We start from the raw sequence: 23019 nt of genomic DNA on the forward strand, positions 1-23019 counted from the left end.
TGCCAGAACCCCAGTAAAAGCCCACTCTTTCCCCCCAACACCCCGGCGGAAACTCCCTCTCCTCTCCCTACCCCACGCCGACGGCACGGCCGAAACCCTCGTCCCAGCCTCCGCTATGGCCGGCCGCGGCGCCTCCCCCGCCCCGGCGGCCGCCGTCCAGGTGCGCTGCGCCGGCTGCCGCGGCGTCCTCGCCGTGGCCCCCGGCATGACCGAGTTCATCTGCCCCAAGTGCCGCATGGCGCAGCGCCTCCCGCCGGAGCTCATGCCGCCCTCCCCGCCCAAGGCCTCCCCGACCCCGCCGCCCTCGGCCCCGACCCCGACGCCGCCTCCCCCTTCGCTGCCGCCGCCTCCGCCGGCGCCGGCGCCCCACGCTCCGCCACCTCCCGGCCGCCGCTCCGCTCCCCGGGCGCAGGGCGTGGACCCCACCAAGATCCAGCTCCCGTGCGCGCGCTGCAAGGCCGTCCTCAACGTGCCCCACGGCCTCGCCCGCTTCCGGTGCCCGCAGTGCGGCGTCGACCTCGCCGTCGACATGTCCAAGCTCCGCCATTTCCTCGCCTCCGCCGGCCCGGGCTTCGTCCCGCCCCCCATGCCGCCGCCGCCGCCGGTGCCGATGCCGCACATGCCCTTCCTGCCCATGATGCCGCCGCACCTCCAGGTACCCATGGTGCCCATGTTTCCACCTGCTGAGCCACCTGAGGAGATCAATGAGGTGAGTGGCTCTGCCTGTTCATCGTTATTGGTATGCTGTCAGTAAGGCTACTGTATCACTAGTCACACTTGTTGTGATATCTGACATGATTAAGGTCAAAATTGTGGTGTCAATGATTTTGGGTCAACTAGCTTCTTGTTTTTTAGCTGTGCTACATGGCATATGAGAAATCTGTCACATGCATGTCTAGATGCCGATGCCCTTATTCTGGTAATGCTTGGAGCTTCAGATTTCCAAAATCCTCGCAAGCCTAACAGATAGTTGCCCTGAGGAACACAGCTTCAGGGCTTATGAGCATTGCAAGTCACCACAAGTTTAAACTTGCACACGAGAAGACCTGCATTTCTTTAGTTTTTCCTGTTGTCTGTGGGTGCAACAATTAACTAAGATAGCCTGTTATTTGGTTTATCATGTTTTTGTGGGGTTGGTTCGGTCCCTTTGTGTCCCTGACTTCTCTGAAAGACTAGAAACTGAACTTCTGGTTGCTCAAGAAACCAGAGCATTTGTCTATCTTCGGTTGTAAAGTGCTGTCATGTGATCTCACAATATCATGTGAAACTCATCCACTTTTTCTAGAGTCTTCAGAGGGATACCAAGGGCAACTGTTTGGATGCAGAGTACTTTTGGGGTTCAAGAACAATACTATGGTTTTGCAAAATTCTTTGGTTTTGAAATCCTATGAGGTGTTGGGAATCAACAAACCTTGGAGTTTTGGAAACCATGACATTGTTAGAAAGTGTAGTCTTTTTGGAGGTTTAGAAACTCCACTCATGACCTCTTTTTTCTATACCGTGGTTTAGCACACTGCTGGTTTCTAAAAGACTAAAACTACAGTTTCTTCATACCATAGTTTTTTTTTCTCTAAAACTGCATCATCCAAACAGGCCCAATTTAAATCTTAATAATTTTGAAATAGCTTATTTTGTGGAAGCACCTTGTAGAAAATTAATTGAGTTTTATTTGTCTGTCTTAAGTCATCTGGAACTCTGACTAGCAGTTTGAATGGATACAGTAGTCACGTGTGCTAAGATACAGATTGGCGTAGTCATCTTATACGTGCTCTAACTATGAAGTTTGCCCTGCTCCCACTTTTTCTTATCTGTATTCAATCAAGCTTAGTTGTTGAATGATGCATGAAAATACTGAAGAGTCAAACAGTCCATAGCATCATAGCATCGGTCGTCTTATCTACCAATGCCTTCTTGATATGGTTTTGGGCTTCTGGCTTTATAACTATATAATAATTGAATTGGTTTCATGCAGGTTGCAGTTGATGTTGAGCGTGACGAAGATGAAGGTGGTACTTTTGGGGAAACTTTCATTGATTATGTAAGGGTTTATGTTTTAATAAATTTGATGGAAAAAAGGAGAGCAGCTTTGGACTTCCTAGATCCTTTTCTGTTTCACTTTTATTGTTGCTTTCAGAAATTTACATATGCATATTCTATTTCCAGAGGCCTCCCAAGCTCTCTCTTGGTCTTCCTCATCCTGACCCTGTAGTAGAAACATCATCCTTATCAGCGGTGCAACCTCCTGAACCTACTCACAAGTTGACTATCATGGAAGAATTGGATAAAAGAAATGCATTATCTTGCTTACAAATTGAAACATTAGTGTATGCTTGTCAGGTCAGTTACCTTTTCATTGTCTGACATTCCTTTTTTTACATACGCATCTCATGTCAGTCTTGTATGGCAGAGGCATCTTCATCATCTCCCGACAGGTGCTAGAGCAGGTTTCTTCATTGGTGATGGAGCTGGCGTTGGTAAAGGACGTACTATTGCTGGATTGATCTGGGAAAATTGGCAACAGGGAAGGCATAAGGCTTTGTAAGAACTTCTGCAAGAAAAGAAATTCTGTAACCATCTATCCAATTTTTTCACCTGTACTTGCATTATCTGTTGCTTCTTTGTATTTTTAATGATGGATAAATTATTCAGGTGGATATCAATTGGTTCGGACCTGAAATATGATGCTCGTAGAGATCTGGATGATGTTGGTGCAAAGTGTGTGGAAGGTGCGGACCTACAAATACACCAGTTTCTTTGAGTTATGAGCAAAATGAAATTGCAATTCACATTAAGTGAGACCATCTTATGCAAATAAATGGAATTGGGAGGCAGGATGCATCTACACTTTGTCATTGTTGAAAACTTCTATGAAAGCATATGTTTACATGTAATGCCACTTATGTAAAACATTATAAGAGGTGCATATATGAAAGAAAAGTATTATAACAAAGAGAAGTATCAACTGATGGTCTGTATGGAAGCATTCTTATTTTCCATTTTTCAGATATCTTTATGTCAGTCTCCATGAGAAAAAAGACTAACAAAAATTGTTAAACACTTAATAGAATTCATTGATCAAATGGTCTGTCTTAGTTTTAACAATTGAGTTGAAATGAAGAATCTTGAAACTTTACCAGGCATATATGTCAATTGTCTATTTCATGTCTTTTTCTGATATTTACGACTGACATCATATACTTGTTCTGCAGTGCATGCTTTAAATAAGCTTCCATATTCTAAGCTAGACTCTGAAGCCATTGGGATCAAAGATGGAGTTGTTTTTGTAACTTATAGCAGCTTGATAGCATCCTCTGAAAAAGGCCTTTCCCGTTTGCAGCAGTTGGTACAGTGGTGTGGATCTGAGTTTGATGGTCTTCTGGTGTTTGATGAGGTACGTAAGGCACATGCTTGAACTTACGAGTCACCAAAAGGAAATAACTAATTGAACGAATTCAGCATCTTCTAGAAAACATCGCTTTATTTATTCAAACATAATGTGCATTAAGTTGAAGTGCTGAAACGATCTCTCCTGCAGTGCCACAAGGCCAAAAATCTGATTCCTGAGGCAGGGAGCCAGCCCACCCGCACTGGTAAAGCTGTTCTTGAGATTCAGGTGCATGTACATTCCTGTTTGGTGATGTTTCCTTGTTCTCTTTGCCTTGTGATCAGCATAAAACATGTTCTGCTGTTGTGGCCTTCCTGTCCAATTTCTTGAATGCGAGCTGCATGGATTTTAAAAACAAACATTTTATGTATAAATTACTGTCTGCTAAAATATATGTTTGAAACCATAAATTCAAATTGTCCTGCCATCGGAAAATGTCTGAGAATTTTGTGATTGAGCTGGCAGCATGCTAACTCTGGTATTATACCATGCATTTTGTTACTTTAAACAGTATGTATGGTCTTATCAGTGGGCCCCTTTTTTGTTGTAATAAAGATCCTTTACTTTCTAGGGGTGGTCATATTAGTGTCAGCTTGTCAGATTACTTGGTATTTTATTGACAGTTTACTTTTCTGATGATATATTGATATACTGATGGCACCCATCACAGGAAATGTTACCTCAAGCCCGGGTTGTTTATTGCTCAGCAACTGGTGCATCTGAGCCTCGAAATTTAGGTTACATGGTTCGGCTTGGTCTCTGGGGAGATGGAACATCATTTGAGAATTTTAACCAATTTCTAGGTTTGTGTTAATTCCTCTATTCCTTTTCTTTTGTTTTCTTTGTGCATACTTTTTCCCTTTGACATTTCTTATCTGAACTCGCAAACAAATGATCATTGATCTATTCATCCTAACAGCATTTATTATCTGATGATACTGAGCTTTTCTATCAAATTCCTTCCAAAAAATCTATTGCACGACAAAATGTACAAGAACTGCTAGTCTTGCGGACTAGCAGTTCTTGTACATTTTGTTGTGCAATAGATAGATGGCTTGGAAGCAAATCAGATAGAAAAGCTCAAGACTATCAGATGTCTTATTAGCAATTAAACACGAATGCTGCCCGTAAATGGAAATTAACTGGTGCTTTATCTGCATTTTCTTAACTCGAATGATAGGACAGCACTATCTATTTCCTATTCAGTTTATTAATAAAAAAGGCTTATAGATTAATGCTTTGTATAGAGATTTATAAATTGCAGGTATGCTGCTAATTGAAATTACTGTTGTAAAAATGTACACTACCAGCAAGATACCATTATCTGTTCTTCGCATACTGGTATTAGTGCAAGCCAAATATTCCTTTGTTTTAACAATAATGGATCTGTCAGTTTTAGGCACATATATTCCACAGCAGTAAGCGTTGTATCCTTTACGTGATACTACCATGCTTAGTTACCATCAGAAATTAAACCCGTGAAATCTAAATAAATACTAATGATTTTGGCTATTGTTCATGCTCTATGGGAATAATTTCCAGGTGCTCTTGAGAAAGGAGGTGTGGGTGCTCTTGAACTTGTTGCCATGGACATGAAAGCCAGGTTAGTGTTTCTCGCACTGCTAAATGACCAAGTTCTGCCTTATATGTGCACAACTGCACACAATTAATAAAGACAGCCCATATGCAATGGATGAATATGTCTAATGTTCTGTGTATACTGTATACATAGGTCATGGAATTGTCTTGTTGCTAAATTGCAAATTTAGTGTTTTTGTGCGCCAGTGTTGATTAATACTGCTTTTGTTAAATCTTCCCAGAGGTATGTATGTTTGCCGTACTCTGAGTTACAAGGGTGCTGACTTTGATGTTCTGGAAGCACCTCTGGAGGAAAGAATGATGGTAAATTGACATGCAACCTTTTCCCTTCTGTTTTGGTGATATGATTAACTTTATTTGAGCCATTTTTATCTGTCTTGTTACAAAGTGTGATTGCTCATAAATATGAAGTAATAATCTTTTAAATTTAACTTTTCCTAATACTTTTTTGAACCTGTATTTATCTCATGTTGCAGAATATGTATAAAAAGGCAGCTGGACTTTGGGTTGAACTGCGTGTTGAACTTCTATCAGCTATTGAATATTATGCAGAAGATAAAGTCAATTCAGCTCAAATATGGCGGCTATACTGGGCCAGTCATCAGGTAATTGCGCAAAAGTCATATTGTTATTACTCCTTGACATTCTCAACTCAGATAATATGGGATCACTGGATCAGAGAGAAAATTCTGATTTAGTACTTGTGAAGTATGGCAGATTATGTGCTTCATATATACTCTTTAACTCTACCCCATATTGTTAATAATCTAATAACAGTACATTATGTATATTCTTTTCGCAGCGCTTCTTTAGGCATATGTGTATGTCTGCAAAGGTACCTGCTGTTGTGAGATTGGCAAAAGAAGCCTTAGCAGAAGAAAAATGTGTGGTGATTGGTCTTCAGAGCACTGGAGAAGCTCGAACAGAGGAAGCTATTGCAAAATATGTGTGTTTGTAACCTACTCGTCTTTTTTCTTCCCATCTCGTGTATTCTATAGCTTGGCAGGCAAACTGATGCAATTTTTTTTCCAATTAAAATGTGGCAGGGCGTTGAATTGGAGGATTTCGTTTCTGGTCCTAGAGAGCTTCTTCTTAAGCTGGTAGAAGATCATTATCCTTTGCCTCCAAAGCCTGATTGTTTTCAGCAAGGTTTGCATCGTCACAAACTTTATAGATGGACATAACGCTAATGTTCGAGTTAAATCTGTAGTTTTGCGATAAGTTTGCCAAAGTATCTGTAATTTAAAAAAAAAAGATAGTGTCCCTTATTTTCTTCCAAAATAAGTTAAATTTATTCATAAAATTTTGAATGGTTGTAGTGTTATTAGTAATTACATCATTTTTTATGGGTGTTTTCATGTTAGTTTTCCGCTGAAACCAAAGTGGTTTTGTGTTTCGTACCCAGATGAGCTTTTGCAATAGAAAATGACTAATGAACTTCTGTTTTTGCTAACGTTGCAGCAAATGAGACTGGCTTTTTAATTATGTAAATGTCATGAGTTCATGCCTCCTGCTATTGTGCTGATATAAGACCACACACCTTACTAGTTACTACTACATCACATTTATAGCACATTATATTTACCATCACTTATTCCTGCACAAATGTCCAATGATCCCCCTTGCAGCCATCCATTACTATCATAGACACCTTTTTGGAAAAAAACTCAGGATTTGTGGTTTAATCTAAACTTCAACGTTTCAGATGTTAGCTGTGGTAACACTCACAAAAGCTACTATTACCTCTATTTGTTGTGTGGTGTCCTAGAATGCTTGCAGTCAACACTTTTTATCTTTGACCATAGATTTAACAAAGTCTGTATGGATTGAGGATTGGTCACATGGACATAGTATCATTGGATTTATCATTATAAAATTTGCATTACCATTTTCATGCAAAAAGTAGTAGTGAAATGTGTCTTCAAGACTGTTGATGTCCAAAACATCATACATATAGAAACAGAGGGAGTATTTAAAAATTGATTATTTGTATCGAAAGTTATTTTTAGTACTCTGTTGATTTTCATTTACAAGAGAATACGAGGATATATCACTATGATCTATGTATTTCGCCTTGCATCTTTATTATGTGTTAAGGATATAACATAATTGGGTACTAGAGTTCTTCTCGTATTCTTATTTCCCTCTCATGTACTCCATAAATTTTGCTCCCTTGGGGTATTCAGTACAACTTCTATTCATAACTATTTGCATATGCTAGCGCAGATGAAGAAAATGTCATGGAATTTCAGCGTAAGCGGCATTATGGACCTGATGTGTCCTTGAAAGGACGAGTTAGTAAACTTGGAAAACTGGAAGATGTGAGTGATGCTGGAAGTGACGAGTATCCTCCACGTAAGTTTCTTGACAAAGTTGTCTATAGTGATTGCTATTATGGTATTGCAGTGGCAAAAGCATTTCTATTTTTGAGTGATTTCTATGTATGGTACTACAGTGGCAAAAGCATTTCAATTTTTGATATGGTTACCACTTGGGAGCAGCATTATCAATGATCTAAGTATTTTTGAAGTTGATACAGATTCTTGTGTCCTCCTAGGTTCCATAGTGTAGTACTGTAGCACAACCACAGACCTGACACTAGCGGATGTTCTTAACCAGAGACTCTGGTGTAAATCACATAGGATACCGTCCATGGGCATTGGTTGATATCGCTTTTTATTCTCCCTTCTCAAGGAATGATTGTCATCAGCAAATTTCCTATTCTGATAGTCATATTATTTGTCGCAACAGGATTTATCTGTTAAGGAATAATGTGGAATAGTGTGGTTACTGCAAGAAATTGCAGGGATAATTGTTGCCATGCTTTCATATTAAAAAGTGATTATTAAATCACCTTTTATTTCTTCAAGAACCGATTAATCTGGTTTGTTTTTACATATTATCATATCTATTTATTTAGTGTTAATACAGCAGGCTAGTTGTCCATTTTGTTGAAGGTGATTATGCGTGCGCATACACTGATACACACATAGATGCCATGCTTTATTATTTGACAATTACATAATTTCTTTAAAATCACTTGGAAAGCATCCCCATAACACTTCTGACCTGAAACTGTAAAAGTTATGTCTTCTGATAGTACTGTATCGTGTTTGAAATTTGAAACAGTTAATAGCTATGTTGCATGGATTGCTTGAAGAATAAGTATGGTATCTTCGTAATAATTACTTGAGTTAATTATTGATCTATTAAATGTTGCAGCAGAGTCAGATCATGAATCAACAGACTCTGATGAGGAATTCTATATGTGCCAGATCTGCAACTCTGAGGAGGTGACTTCTTATGTTTCAATAACACTGCATATTTTAATCTATTTGTGATGTAATTGTGCCTGATACTTTTACCTATCAGGCTGATTGTTTTGTTGTCACACCAGAGCTCAAAAACCATTTAGGAAAAAAATTTCACATGTCAGTACCAGTTTGCTGGCAACCAATTCTAAATGCATCTGTCTTGAAAAGGGTCCTGCCCAATGTTCAGGGGCACCTTCGAACAGTGGCTGAGGAGTCTAGCCTTTGGTGCATGGCTGATGCTGATGAATTACAAGGTCTCCTTATTAGGTCGCTTCCATCTGAGCCTTGGGCTCAGTTGGTAGTGCTGGTCGTCTTTGTTTCTATTTAGTGGTGTGTTTCTCATAGGTTTTGTAAGTGTGTGTGTGGGGTGAGTCCGGGCAGGGCTATTTGTCTTCCCCTTGTTCGAGAAAAAATATCCAAATTTGATTTTGAAACTTTAGCCAGGCTGCAATTGTTCAAATCAGCGCTGCCTGCCTGGTAACTGTTCAATATTGTCCAGAAACCAGTAACTGCTTCAGACCCTGTTAAAGTATGCAGGGATTTGACCAAATTCCTTTGTTGTAAGGGAGTTATTTCCCCTCGTAATCCAAGGCAAATGAGAGCCTGCTCCATTCAACAAGCCCTTAAGGGGTTGTCTTAGATTTGGGTATGTGGAAAAAATGATTTTAATTGTAACCACTTGTAGTTAATGATAAGAATGCAATACTATTTGGTACCCATGAAGAAAATGAACACTTGAATGCAATACTGCCGGCTGTGACTGTACAGGATTGGAGTGTTCTGGAATTTAATGACTGAATTTGCTTCTCTCTCTCTCTCTCTCTCTCTCTCTCTTTTAGTTTGTGTAACATTTTAATTTGCATGCCATTTCAGGAGAAAAGCTTGTTGCTTTATTGCTCTGTTTGTGCTGCACGTGTTCACCCTGGCTGCCTAACTCCACCTTGGACTGATGCCTTGACTGATGATTGGTCATGTTATGGTTGCAAGGAGAAAGTCGAAAACTACTTCAAAGAAAGAGATGCTTACTTGACTGAACTGTCGAAGAGGTGCCTGTTATGTGAATCAAGAATTATTCATTAACTTGACATGCTCATATGGCCCAGTTCATAAACTTCTTACCTGGAAAATTGTGGTCAGGTATGATGCTGCAGTGGAGCGCAAGTCAAAGATTCTTGACATTATTCGTTCATTGGATTTACCTAATAATCCTCTAGATGATATCATCGATCAGGTAATTGAACTTTCAACATGGGAACATTGAATTCCCTTTTTATCAAAATTTCGTTGAATACTTGAATGCAGAGCAGTAGTTGGTATTGGTAACCTCAGGCTACAAGAGGAGAATGTGAACCCAAATGTAGGCTATGGAAATATAGAATGAGCTATTGTAACTGCTTATGTAGCTTAATGGAACACATGAGTAAATGTGAATAATTTAGGTGTTTAAGGAGGTGTCAGTGACTTTTGATGTATGATCTAAGACATTCAGAGGCCATCCAGCTATCATCTTGAGAATTTCAATCCTAATCCTGTTTTGTGAACTTCATAGTCCGTCACACACTTTTGAGCATGCAGAGTGATATGGCTGTGTAAATAATTTAGTTGATTATTTCGTCATCAACAATGCCATTTGTATTTTGTATTTTTGTAGCTTGGTGGTCCAGACAATGTTGCAGAAATAACTGGGCGGCGTGGTATGCTAATAAGAGCATCAGATGGAAAAGGTGTTATTTACCAGGCGAGGAACACGTGAGAGAGCTTTCTTATAATGGTTTGTTATCTTCTTTGATTCAGTAATTCTCATTTAAAATATTGCGCCCTTTTCTAGGAAAGATGTTGCATTGGACATGATCAATATGCATGAAAAGCAGCAGTTCATGAATGGAGAAAAGAATATTGCGATAATATCGGAAGCAGGATCAGCTGGTGTTTCTCTGCATGCTGATCGAAGGGCAAAAAATCAGGTTTGTTTTCCTCTCCTGCTCATCCGTACAATTGTTTAAGACAATTGTCTATTGGAATGCTCCTTATCCTGCTTAACTACACATGCCAGAGGAGAAGAGTACACATAACACTAGAGCTTCCTTGGAGTGCAGACCGTGCAATTCAGCAGTTTGGTAGAACCCATCGTTCTAATCAAACTTCTGCACCTGAATATAGGTATTATATGAACACGAAAATTTTCAGTCTGCTCATCTCTACTGTTTAAGATATTGCTTGTTAATGAAACTGGTCAAAATCAAGATCTTAGTGTAGTTCTGATTGTTCATGAGTTATTAATGATTAAAAATTCAGATTCTTGTGGAGCACAATAACTTAATTAAGCTTACGCACAAAGAGCAGGTAGCTCAGTGCTAGGGGGGGGGGAATACTCCTTTTAAGTTGGTAATATTTGAACCATGAAGGTTTATTTCTTGAAACACCAATTTAGGCTTATTTTTACAAACCTTGGTGGCGAAAAGCGATTTGCATCAATCGTGGCGAAGAGACTGGAGTCTCTTGGAGCTTTAACACAAGGAGATCGGAGGTTCTTTCTCTCTTTGGTTGATCTCGGTCAGCATAGATTTGTGATAAGTAGTGTAACCTTGAATGTCTCTGAAGATTACATTGTGTGATCTAACTTCTTGTAGAGCTGGACCATCACTTAGTGCCTTTAACTATGACAGTAATTATGGAAAGAAAGCCCTGACAATGATGTACAGAGGAATAATGGAACAGGTTAGTAATTAATATTTCTTCTTTTCCCCGTGGAAGCAAGGATAATTTCAAAATCAATGCATTGTTCTAAAGCATTTTTTTCAAGGTTACCAGGACACATTTCCAGTTGTGCCTTTGGGATGCTCTGAGAATCAAGCTAACCTCGAAGAGTTCATCACTAAAGCAAAAGCTGCTTTGGTGTCAGTTGGAATTATTAGGGATCCTGTAATGTGTAAGTTGTTTTACAAACTCATTTGTATTGTTGCAAAATTAAAGTAAGAACTTTGGAAAGTTATATTTTGTTTGTTTTGCTATCAAAATATCATGTTCTACTATCCAAAGCTAGTGATTGTTGTCAGAAATTCTGCCACTTTTGAACCTGATATGTTTCTTATGTTTCATACTACTGTTTGTAATAAAACCTGGTATTATCATAGACAAACAGTATCACATTCTAGATAGCCTTTTCGATCCAGAAACTGTATGTTTTTGGCCAATTTATCATAAAAACTTCACTTCTGGATTTGTTATGTTATATCCGTGATCTGTCCATTTGTAATTTGTTTGAACTAGTAATTTGGCTGGTGGTCTGAGTTCATAACCATGAGTATAACCAGAATGATGCTTGCTACTGCTACATACCATGCTTGCAATGCACAACAGAAATATTCTGTTATTTTTTACATTACAATCTATCCTATTTAGTTTCAAAATTGGAGCTTGTAATTAGCAATTTTTGTGGCAGGCAATGCAAAAAATGGTGGAAAGCTTACTGGTAGGATTATTGATTCTGATATGCATGATGTGGCCCGTTTCCTTAATCGTATTCTAGGATTGTTTCCGGACATCCAGAATAGGCAAGTTTTCTGAGCACAAGTTTCTTTCACTATATTTGTATCTGGTCAGTTGACAGCTCATGAACACATTTAATTTGACAGATTATTTGATCTTTTCACAAGCATACTTGATTTAGTCATTCAGAATGCACGAACTGAAGGGCAACTTGATTCTGGTATTGTTGATATCAAAGCTAAAAGTGTCAAAATGAAAGAATCCCCAAAGGTAGTGTTTCCTTCAGATAATCTTTGCTGTGGTAGCTGTATTTCCAATAGTTATAACGGAAGTTTGTTTGTGCAGACTGTTCATGTCGATACCTTGTCTGGTGCTACTACAGTATTATATACTTTTACAATTGACCGTGGAGTTTCTTTTGAGGTAAGCTACATTTTGAAGCCATTGTTTGTTTTTCTTTAGAAATTGGTTCTACATGAATCGTATTCATATTTTAGTTTGATTCTGCATTGGTTTTAAGACTGCACCTCTTGACAACTGCATTGCTCTTTATATTTTCAATTGCAAATGTTAGTTAGCAAATGCAATTCTTGAAGAAAGGCTGAAAGATGAAGCAGGTTCTTCTAGTGATGGATTCTATGAGTCCAGAAAAGAATGGATGGGCAGAAGACACTTTCTACTAGCTTTTGAGGGGTAAGATGTAGTTGATGAGTATGCTATATTTATCTTTAGTTCTGTTTTGCAAAATGTCTCAGGATTGCACATTTCTGTCTTAAAACTTAAATGAGAATGAAACTTGTTGAGAAAGGTAACTTTCTAATTAAAAGAAGGTGATGCAATTGTTCTGGCATCTGATGATGAATGAAGCAATTCAGCAAGTAATCTGCTCGTTGATGGGAATCCTTTGACACATTTGATATATTTTGTTACACTGTTGGAGAATTTAGCGCTTTGTGACTTGAAGTGTTTCATGAATTCTAGAATGAAATCAAGCAATAATTTTAAATACATAAGAACAAGAACCTATTATTGCCATGAAAGATGACATACATGTATTGTTGTTTGAAGTTAGGTTTATGGATACTGAGGTGCTTGTTTTAATAAAATATGCTCCGGTGTGCATCTATCATGATTACCACACTACTGTTTGTTTGCTTGGTTGTTAACAAATACAATGTCGCGTTGTAGTTGTTGCAACTACGTTTTTATGACCTGAATCCTTATTGCAATAGTTGTTGTTTTTGTTGTACCAGCTCAACTGAAGGTATGTACAGAGTAATTCGTCCTGCTGTTGGGGAAGCTTCAAGGTACTTGATTCATCATTTTCTTTTAGTGTTCTTTTCTATTTCTTCTTCCTAAATACATCAAACTCTTGATGGAGTTGAGTTCTATGATTCATCTTGAGTACTCTCTTGTGTTTGTAAATGTATGATGTTTTCAACATTGAAACACGATCCTTAGTGTGCTACTTCGACCACAAATTTTATATGAACATGGTAACAAAAACTTGTAAACTTATATGTTGTGAAAGCATTTTTCATATGAACCCAATGATTCTATTTTCTCAAGATCGATTCAAATGGTCAAAGATAGAGCTGCACACATTCTTTGAAGCCCCACATTTATGAATGGTCATATTTTGGGGGCTATGAATGTCTTACATGATGGTGATTGGTTAAAATTTTGGCACTAAATCTTTTTTATTATCACTGTCCTGTTTGAAGGGAGATGCCTTTGGTTGAACTTAAAAGCAAGTATAGGAAGGTCTCATCTGTTGACAAAGTTGGCAAAGGTTGGCAAGAAGAGTATGATGCTTCATCCAAGCAGGTAATACTTAGTTCAATAATTTCATTGAACATCGACTGTAATACTTATTTAAACTACCCAAAAAACTTATTAGCAATGTAGCAAATAGCGGGCTATAGCGGCGCTATAGCGTTTGGAGAGGTCACCAGCTATGCAAAGTCTCTTTTCTCCGCTATTGCAGCTACGGACGTTTTTTGTGTCAATTAGCGCCGCTAATTGCCGTAGCGGCGATAGGATTTTAGCGCCGCTATTCCATTCTGGTCGCTCAAGCAACAGAGAGGGGCAAGAAGGCGGCACTCATTCTGGAAGAAGAGGAAAGCGGCGGCGGCTTGCTGCATGGAGTTGGCGAGGCGAGCACGTGCACCGACGATATTGCTTGTCGTTGCTGGGGACGATTCTCCACCGCTGCTGGAGCTACCTAGATCTAGGCACATCGCTGCAAGCCCAGGACGACAAGTCTGGCCTGGGTCGACGCGACATGCTCGAGGCAACATCTCTTGGCGAGCTCCAGGATATGAGGTGAGCTGCTGCCTCCGCGACCCATGACGAAGCGAGGTTACTGCTGGTGCTCCTGTCGTCAAGCTTGAAGCCACCTGAGCTCGGGCGGACAATGACCAGCTGGTGGTGTGTTTGGCCTTTGGCGCAAGCCGCAAGGCGACCACAGGCGATGGCTTGCTGGGTTCGGGGATGGAGGCAGGGGATGACTGAGCTAGAGCGGGCAGGAGATAAGGATGTGTAGTGGGTCCCACGTTCCATGTGCTTATCCGGTCATCTGGTCAGACCCCTGATGCAGTAGCAATACTCCAGGACCTGCAGCTTACTGTTTCTTTCTTTTTTAATGAATCCGCTAAATACTGTAGCGCCGATATAGCGATCGATATAGCTGTATTAGCTGTTTGAGTAGACTGCCACTAAATGTCATAGCCCGCTATTTGCTACATTGCTTATTAGTTATTAGAATTAAGCTAGCTTTCTTATTTTAAGTTTCCAGTTATATGTTATTGCCAATGAGTTTACAAATTATTAAAAGAAACACCAGTAGGTCTTTACCAGTAACACAAAGGGGAAAAGCATAACATTCATATGATACTGTTTGGACATAAGCCTACGATGTGCTTTTAGCTCTTGGTATGTCTCTACCCAACTTGCTTGGGACAAAAAGGCTTTGTTGTTATTTTATGTCATCCATCCAAATGTTTTTCGTTTTCGAAAGCGTCCATCAAAGGATTCTGTTGTTTTGTCTCTTATTTTAATTCAATAGGTTCAGCATCTAAAAATGATAATACATTCCTTTTTGTTATCCCATGACATGATTTGGCCATATGCTCTGCCCTTTAATTAACTTGGGCTAGGTTCATTCATTAATCATTTTTTTTGAACTTTCAGTGTATGCATGGGCCAAAGTGTAAACTTGGAAGCCATTGTACCGTGGGAAGAAGGTTACAGGAGATTAATATCTTGGGTGGTTTAATACTTCCTGTATGGGGTGCAGTAGAAAAGGCACTAGCTAAGCAGGTTTGTTTTGTTTCATTATCTTGTTCTCTTGTACTACAAGCAGCTGCCACAGTTATCAGTTCATTACTTCAAATGTTATATTAGACAGCATGGTGCAATTAAATAATAGAATAGGATTGATGCTTGTACATGTGCTAGAATCGTAGAGGATGTCTAATCTACTCTTCTCTAATTGGCAATTATATTGCTTGCATAATCAAATAGGTGCGACAGATTCACAAGAGAATACGTGTTGTCCGCTTGGAGACAACAAATGACAACCAGCGATTTGTTGGGCTTATCATTCCAAATTCTGCAGTGGAGTCGGTACTTGAAGGTCAGTTCCAGTGTTCCACCTTCCAAGCACTCCCATCTGCTTATACTTTTAATGATCTGTAGTCGAAAGGAAACTATGGATGATTGTGCATGCATGACTGGAAAATAATGCCATTGAACTGTGGATACTGTTAACTGTTAATTACTCCCTCCGATCTCAAATGTAAGCAGTTTAGGACATCGACATGGTCTATCAGGTGACACTCTGACTACCAATTTCTATAAAAATACATCATTCCAATTATATTATGGAACTATTTTTTCATGATGAATATAGTACCACATCCTCATGTTGCGAAACTATTTGGAATTTTAGTCATCGATGGTAAAAGTTAAAAAATTAACTTAGGACAAACCTAACACTACTTATGTTTGTGATAGGAGGGAGTATCTTTGAGTATTACAGGAGATGCGCACAAGAAAATGGCTATATTTGTTGCCTCATTTATGGTAGTTCTAACTGAGCTTGCCGAGGCAACATAGTTTTTCTGTGTGTGAACTTGTAGTTGGAAATTAGAGATAAGAATAAATTGCTTCTATTTCACTGGGTTTATTTCATTATAGTCTATCCTGCAGAAATCACAATAAAATCAGTCCACTGTGAAAATAAGGTTCACGACCCCTAGTTTCTCTACCAGAGTTATTTTGGTACAGTTCTATACTTTGGCCCCATTTGGAATGTGTAGGCATTCCAAGGTTACTGCAGAATGGCTGTCTTGTATGAAATTAGTGCGCCATGAAATTCGTGCACAACTCTGTCTTGAATCAGCCCTTAACCTGATCTAAGGAAATTTAAAGCAGAAGAAGTTGAATAAAGGTGGAAATGTATTGAAATGCCATCACTTCGAGAGTATCAAGATAGCACTTTCTTGTATAGTTAATTAGTTATAAATTCCTGGTTAAAATGAGCTTCTTTTACTAGTGAACTCTAGTTTCTATTTACTGGTACGCATTCACCTGTGAATTCCTGTGGTTTTCAATTTTCTTTTTTCACTTGTTTGTAATATTATATGACCTTGTATTTCCCTCCTTTTCACGCACTTGTATTATTGTATGAGCCCATGTTGCTTACCGTGTGATATTGCATACCCTTTTGTTATTCTATGGCAGGTTTGCAATGGGTCCAAGATATTGACGATTGACTTGGAAAGATGCTACTCTTTTTGCATTCTTTTCATTGTTGTGGACCAAGTCTCTGAAGCTGAGGCAGCTTGGGAGGCACACTGGAGAAGCTTATTAATCTGGTGTGATTGTACTTAGTGATTAGGAAAAGTATAATAGAGTTAGTTATATATATAATTATATATAGTTAAGTTTGTCAATTTAGGTCCGGTTGCAAGTTAGTCTATTGCAGTGGAGTGGTGGACCCATGGCCCATCTGTTGCAAGTTTGTCAAGAGAACATGTCTGATATGCATCATTATCATGTGATGTCGCTGTGGCTCTTTTAGCTATCATGTTTGACAGTTGGTGCCCTAGCCTTTTCCGATCGGATTGGATTGGGCAACAGAGGTTGCTGCATCAACCAGATTGATGCGGTGATGTTGAACAGAAATTTTTCGCGTCGCAAACTGGTGGATGATTTTTCAGGTAACCTCTTGGTTCATGTTCTTATGTTATTCCAAGAGAGGAAATTTGTTATCCAAATTCGGTTTCAGCGGCTAGGATTCGTGCAACAAGTTGAATTGGACTGCGTAGAATCTGTGAGCTATCAGGCTGTGGGCTCAGTCTGAAGCACTTCGCTACAGTGGTAGTGTTGCTGTTTCTTCTTTTTTGAACGTAAGTGTTGCTGTTTCTTCTCGAGAAGTTTTTTACTCGCCAGTTGCCACGACAGTGACTGTTGGCGGCGGTTGCCCTAAACCATGGTCGTTTTGTGCCTGGTGCTGGAATTTATGTTACTTGTCGACATGGCAACCATTTCTTTTTCTTTCTTTTTAGTGGTGCAAAGGCTCTATTTCTTATACTCCTCGCCTTGGTATACTGATGAGAGGAAAATACGAAGAGGGTTCGAGATCGGCCGAAAATTGCCTGTTTTGGTGCCACTTCAGCAAGATTTGTTTGAACATCATGATGAGTGTTTGTGTAATCCAGCATAATCTGAGATTGTTAGATGATTTTCTCATGAAAAATTCTACGCGTATGATAAGTTCTGAAAGTGATTGGTGGTCAGAGTTTTGACCGGGTCCTGCCGGAAGTGAGAAGTATTTGTGAACGGAGGGAACCTTTGATCTGGACGTTGTTTCAACTTGCTGCGTACGGCACCTCCAACTAAAGGAGGGCCTACTTACCAAGAATAAGGAAAAAAAAAGGCAGTTCTCCCTTGCATTTGGTTGCCCTGTGGATCTGGCGATCTATGGTACTAGATATTGTGTCAATATCTCTACTATTTCTAAGTAAATAATAATTTTTTGTCCATCAATCCGAATCCTAATCGGAATCCCAATCAGAACACGGATAATTAATACCGTCTGTATATGGAGTGAAAGAGCACAAAGTTGGAGGTTTTATGTAAATCCAGGTAAACTTATATTATCCTAGCAACGCACGAGTACTGTGCTAATAAGTAAAAAATGAACTAATTTATTTGCCCTAGATGCCACATATTTAAGGGCAAGTGAGTAGCGTGTATGCTTAATATAATCACTCTTTTTTATTTCGTACGAGTTTTGCTTGATTTATCCAATGTATATATGAGTTCCTATATTTTTATAAAATGGTAAAACTTTGTGGATTCCGAGCATCTTTTAGCTGAATTATAAGTATATTTCGCGTAACCAGTCATGATATCCATATATGAAAAACTTGCATAAACTTGCGTATTTCTAGAGACGGATCAAGACAAATGTGTTTGCACTGTAGATCGTACTAGCAATGCTGTCACGCCGATGGGTCAAGACACGTGGGCCACAAAAAGATTAGGCTTTGCGAAATTAATTACCCGATGTGGCCCGCGCCGGCCACCGCCGTGCGTGCCCATCCCGTTAACCACAAGGGAGCTCATGAACAGAGACGGGGGGAGAGAAAGAAATGGGGAAAGAAATTCACGGGCACTCCAATGTAAAGTAGAGCCAACAGGAGCACGAGGGAACCGAGGAGACCGACCCAACCAGTGCTGCGGCGGCCATGATCGGCGGGCAGGCGGCGGACAGCCAGCCGCCGTCGGCGTCGGCGTCCTGCTCCTCGTCGTCCTCGTCCTCGCCGTCGGGCCCCGGGGCCGGGGGCGGCGCCCGCCTCCACCGCAGCAAGAGGCGGCCCGACATCCTCAACATGCTCATGGTAGGTAACCGCCTAGAGGGTCGCTGCTGTCTCTGCTCTCCTTTTTGCCTCCCCGGCGCCAGTGAGTCCGGGTGGGTACGGGGTACCTCGAGGTCCACGCCCGGTTGCGGGACGAGACCCTTGAATTCGCGAGCTTGCTGTTACTGTGCGTTGTGAGCGCTAATTTAGGAAAGTTACTTTAAGTTCAAGCTTTAAATTTACTTCCAAAAAAAATCAAGCTTTAAATTTGCTAGCTTTTTTTCCTGTGTCATCAGCCGGCTCCGAGCAAGCTGTGCTTCCAGGAAATGATGCAACTTTCAATTGGGGGTGCTCGAAGCGTAGTACAGGAATTGATCTTTTGCTTGGTCATGACTCATGAGGATGGGGGAAGAAAGCTAGGTACCTTAGCTTGAGCCTTACAGTGGGTAGGATTCAATTCTGTTGGGCAAGTGGTAGTATGCCTAGACCTGACTGCATAAGAACGCTGTGGAGCCACACGCACCACTATAATGAGAGCTGGGTTTGGAGTGTAATCGGTGTGAAACTATGAATCATTCAGGTCAGGGAGTGTTAAACCCTTAAAGTGAGGCTTCTTGATTGATTTAAATTTACTTCCTCGAAAAAGAAGGTTTAGCATGGTAGGTGGAGTTTTGCAGCAGGTTATGAAGATCTGATAATGAAAGGTGTAATTTTGCGGCATGAGAGATGTGAGGACTGGTATTGAAATGATGAAATCGACAACCTTTCTTCTTCTATTAATGCAATGATGCACAGCTCTCCTGCGTGTTCGAGAGAAAAATCGACAAACTTTCATGCTTCAGTGAGGATGGTGGAGTATTGACAGAGGGAGCTTGTGGTGGTTATATGTGGCGGTGGCGCAACCGTTAGCATTTCAATACTTTTAGTTCAATGCTAACTATATAGTAATTAGGATATTCATTTTCATCAAATATTTTTTATGACACTATAAACTTCATTATCGCCCGGCGATGCTATACGGTGCTGAATGTTGGCCTACAAAAAGGCGACATGTCCAGCAACTGAGTGTAGCAGAGATGCGTATGCTGCGTTGGTTCTGCGGGCATACAAGAAGGGGTAGAGTCCGGAACGAAGAGATTCGAGATAGGGTAGGGGTGGCACCTATCGAGGAGAAGGTGATTCAACATCGGTTGAGATGGTTTGGACATGTACAACGGAGGCCTCCCGAGGCGCCGGTGCATAGTGGAGTTTTAAAGCGGGGCGATAATGTAAAGAGAGGTAGAGATAGATCTAGACTAACTTGGGACGAGACGGTTAAGAGAGACCTTAAGGAGTGGAATATCGCTAAGGAATTAGCTATGGATAGGAGCGCTTGGAGATTAGCAATTAACATACCTGAACCGTGACCTTTGTTACTTTTTGTTTAACCCCTAACTCTTCCTTTGGCTTGTGCCCTTTTTGTGTTTCTTATTCTTGTTTTCTGTGGGTTTCATCTCTAGCCTACCCCAACTTGCTTGGGACAAAAGGCTAAGTTGTTGTTGTTGTTGTATAAACTTCATTATCATTGTAAATGGCAACCTTATCACAATTTGGATTGGATATCCTTTTAAATTTGTTTTGTTCCATCAATGCTTTAACAATTGCTAGGGCTTTAAAATGAATCTATTGATGTAACCTGTGTTTTCTATTTCTACATGTACTCTAAAGACCGCAGCATGTCTCAGTACATCATCATCTGATACTGGAAAAGGACAAAGTAAGTTGTCAAGCAACAAAGTAACACACGGATTTCACTTAGTGGAAGGAAGATCTGGCCATGACATGGAAGACTACCATGTAGCAGAGTACAGATATGAAAATGATCACGAACTTGGTCTGTTTGCCATTTATGATGGCCATTTGGGAGATAGCGTGGCCAGTTATTTGAAAGCTAATCTTTTTAACAACATACTGAAAGAGGTAAGATTTACATTTTCTTATGTATTTTCCATGTAAAACATGACTAAATTTATGTTATTTCCATGTAAAACATACTGAAAGAAGCTTATATAATTTCAATTTATGACATTTCCTCTACAACGATACTCATCCACTTAACCATTTATGGTATTTACAGCCTCTCTTCTGGTCGGACCCTCAAGAAGCCATTAAAAATGCATACAGCTCTACAAACAAATATATTCTGGAAAACTCTAAACAACTAGGACCAGGAGGTTCAACAGCAGTTACTGCTATTGTAGTTGATGGTAAAGATTTGTGGATAGCAAATATAGGTGATTCAAGAGCTGTTGTGTGTGAAAGAGGTACTGCTAATCAGCTTACTGTTGATCATGAACCCCATACAACTAATGAACGAAAAAGGATTGAAAAGCAAGGTGGTTTTGTTTCTACTTTTCCCGGTAAGCATCTAATCACCTAACTATTTCATCGTTGTTTTATCCAATTGCAATGTCAACTGTCTCAATGCATTTTCTAGTTGCTGATAGGTGATGTTCCTCGCGTAAATGGCCAACTTGCCGTTGCAAGAGCTTTTGGTGATCAGAGCCTCAAGGCACACTTGAGCTCAGAACCGGATGTTAAGCATATACAGATAAACTCGAGTATTGAATTTGTCATACTTGCCAGTGATGGATTATGGAAGGTACGTGTTTTCTTTGCCAATCTCACTTTACGTTATCACCTTGCACAGTACAGAATTTGTTACCTAGCATTTATCTTTTCATTTTGGATATCAATCCAAAATCTTTTTTCTTATTGCTTTATTGTCCACTAGTTGATATTTACCTTTTCTATTGGAAAGCCCAGAAAACTTCCTGAGCCAAAATAAATTGCAACTTCCCAAGACCAATTTAACCAATTTGTCACTAGGTTAAGATGGGCCAAGTTGGTGTAGCTTTGTCTTGTTGTTAGGTTACATCATGCATTCTTCTAAACACTATGATTGGTGGTCCAGTTAAAATACTGCTATTCTTGTTATATGTTAAATAGAAACAGATATGCCTGAGCAACAAATTAACATGTCGAGTCATCTATATTCTGATTTATATTCCTAAAAGTCTACTTACAAATCTGTTGTTTGGCTCTGTCTTTGCCGAGTAAAGGTAATGAAGAACCAAGAAGCTATTGATCTGGTGAAGTCAACCAAGGACCCACAAACAGCAGCGAAGCGACTAACGTCCGAGGCCCTGGGGAGGATGAGCAAGGACGATATCTCATGCATCGTCATCCGGTTCCGATGCTGAGTCTATCTCGGACCATCCATCTACAGAGTCTGGACCTGTCACATTCCGCCTTATCTACATCCACGGAATTGTCTCCTCCTATACCAGGTCTGGGTACATTGTAGCTGGTGAAGTCTGGATCTGTCGCAGCTCAGAACCAGAGTGGGCAGATTCTTGACCAAATGAAAACTGTTGGGTTGGGTGTTTTCAGCCTCTGTAGGCTGTTTTTTTTCTTCTTCTTGTGCATATATATACACACGTTAGAAGCAAAAAAATACTGTCGGACCGGAGACTCGAAATAATTAACCGCCCAAATTGAAGATGCAAAGACGGTACAGAATATATGTAAGGTTGTAGACTCGTAGTGATAGTTTGGTGATTGCTTTTTGTGACTCGTGTGTGTTTGTGTGTATATGTAAACAACTTGGGATAAAGTACACTCTGTTTGTGAGAGAGGATGAGAATTGGCAGAGTGCAAGTGAAGATTACAGGGAGAGAGCAGGAGTAGAATGAGTGCGGGATTACGACTGTCGGAATCTAACTTCCCCCTGAGCAAATTAAATTTTGAATACTAGAAAAATAACTAATATTCAGGATAACTGTCACATGACCATCGACGTCTTGTGCGATTTTCTACTGCATGACTGCGCACCTGCTCCATGACCGAGAGTTTTAACAGACTTAGATTGGCACAAACATACTACGACGGGACACGAGATCTAATGACAAATGTGATGACGCATCTTACTTGTAGCCGTCGTTGTGGAGGAACCTCTTTGGCATCAGCACCAAGTGCTTTAATGGTCCTTCGCTGGTATTCTCCCTTGATGGTTGCACAAGAGCCAAATGCCCTTGATTGTATCGTCTCATCAAATGCCGTGCCGCGAGACCATGATCCTCTCTCTTATATCTGCTTATTCTCCTCTCGTTGTTTCCTTCTTTAAGGTTTCATCCCCTCAAATAGTGTTAGCGGCTTGTCGTTTGGATTCCGGATATGCTACAAAGACGATGCGATGCAAGTCACGGTCGTCGTCTGTCGAATTCGACTTTGAGCTTTACAGTCACCTGTGGAATGAAGTTCACTGGAATATAGCTGCTCAGAGGTGGCATTGTTCGCAATATGTCTCCGTTTATGGAGAAGT

General features: G+C 40.1%; 2 protein-coding genes across 3 annotated transcripts; both read left to right on the top strand.

The window, feature by feature from the left end:
- The first annotated feature begins 7 nt into the window (after positions 1-7).
- On the top strand, positions 8-17047 carry LOC112896870 (protein FORGETTER 1-like). 2 transcript variants are annotated; one of them, XM_025964992.1, is made up of 32 exons: positions 8-709; positions 1973-2038; positions 2164-2337; positions 2408-2538; positions 2650-2726; positions 3210-3391; positions 3536-3613; positions 4056-4188; positions 4928-4988; positions 5206-5287; positions 5461-5589; positions 5787-5930; positions 6031-6133; positions 7211-7339; positions 8207-8277; positions 9172-9344; positions 9436-9529; positions 9950-10047; positions 10127-10262; positions 10352-10458; positions 10730-10825; positions 10929-11016; positions 11110-11227; positions 11741-11852; positions 11934-12057; positions 12133-12210; positions 12362-12480; positions 13041-13094; positions 13512-13614; positions 14980-15108; positions 15313-15424; positions 16534-17047. In XM_025964992.1, the coding sequence occupies exons 1-32, from the start codon at positions 116-118 to the stop codon at positions 16563-16565; spliced, it is 3927 nt and encodes a 1308-aa protein (XP_025820777.1). In that variant the 5' UTR covers positions 8-115; the 3' UTR covers positions 16566-17047. The 2 variants fall into 2 exon arrangements, with proteins under 2 accessions (XP_025820777.1, XP_025820778.1); XM_025964993.1 differs by having other exon boundaries at positions 8210-8277.
- A 1354-nt stretch (positions 17048-18401) lies between these two features.
- LOC112897251 (probable protein phosphatase 2C 44) lies at positions 18402-22330 on the top strand. The gene is made up of 5 exons (XM_025965516.1): positions 18402-18698; positions 20364-20615; positions 20773-21055; positions 21143-21297; positions 21758-22330. The coding sequence occupies exons 1-5, from the start codon at positions 18546-18548 to the stop codon at positions 21896-21898; spliced, it is 984 nt and encodes a 327-aa protein (XP_025821301.1). The 5' UTR covers positions 18402-18545; the 3' UTR covers positions 21899-22330.
- The last annotated feature ends 689 nt before the right edge of the window (positions 22331-23019 follow it).

The sequence above is a fragment of the Panicum hallii genome, chromosome 6 (assembly GCF_002211085.1).
Source record: "Panicum hallii strain FIL2 chromosome 6, PHallii_v3.1, whole genome shotgun sequence".
NCBI lineage: Eukaryota > Viridiplantae > Streptophyta > Magnoliopsida > Poales > Poaceae > Panicum > Panicum hallii.

Bases quoted from the DNA above. Each gene is read 5' to 3' on its own strand.
- LOC112896870 (XM_025964992.1), top strand. From the start codon at position 116: ATGGCCGGCCGCGGCGCCTCCCCCGCCCCGGCGGCCGCCGTCCAGGTG. The intron at 5,931-6,030 runs GTGTGTTTGTAA...AAAATGTGGCAG, and splicing joins AGGAAGCTATTGCAAAATAT to GGCGTTGAATTGGAGGATTT. The intron at 15,109-15,312 runs GTTTGTTTTGTT...ATAATCAAATAG, and splicing joins AAAAGGCACTAGCTAAGCAG to GTGCGACAGATTCACAAGAG.
- LOC112897251 (XM_025965516.1), top strand. From the start codon at position 18,546: ATGATCGGCGGGCAGGCGGCGGACAGCCAGCCGCCGTCGGCGTCGGCG. The intron at 20,616-20,772 runs GTAAGATTTACA...TGGTATTTACAG, and splicing joins TTAACAACATACTGAAAGAG to CCTCTCTTCTGGTCGGACCC. The intron at 21,056-21,142 runs GTAAGCATCTAA...AGTTGCTGATAG, and splicing joins TTTTGTTTCTACTTTTCCCG to GTGATGTTCCTCGCGTAAAT.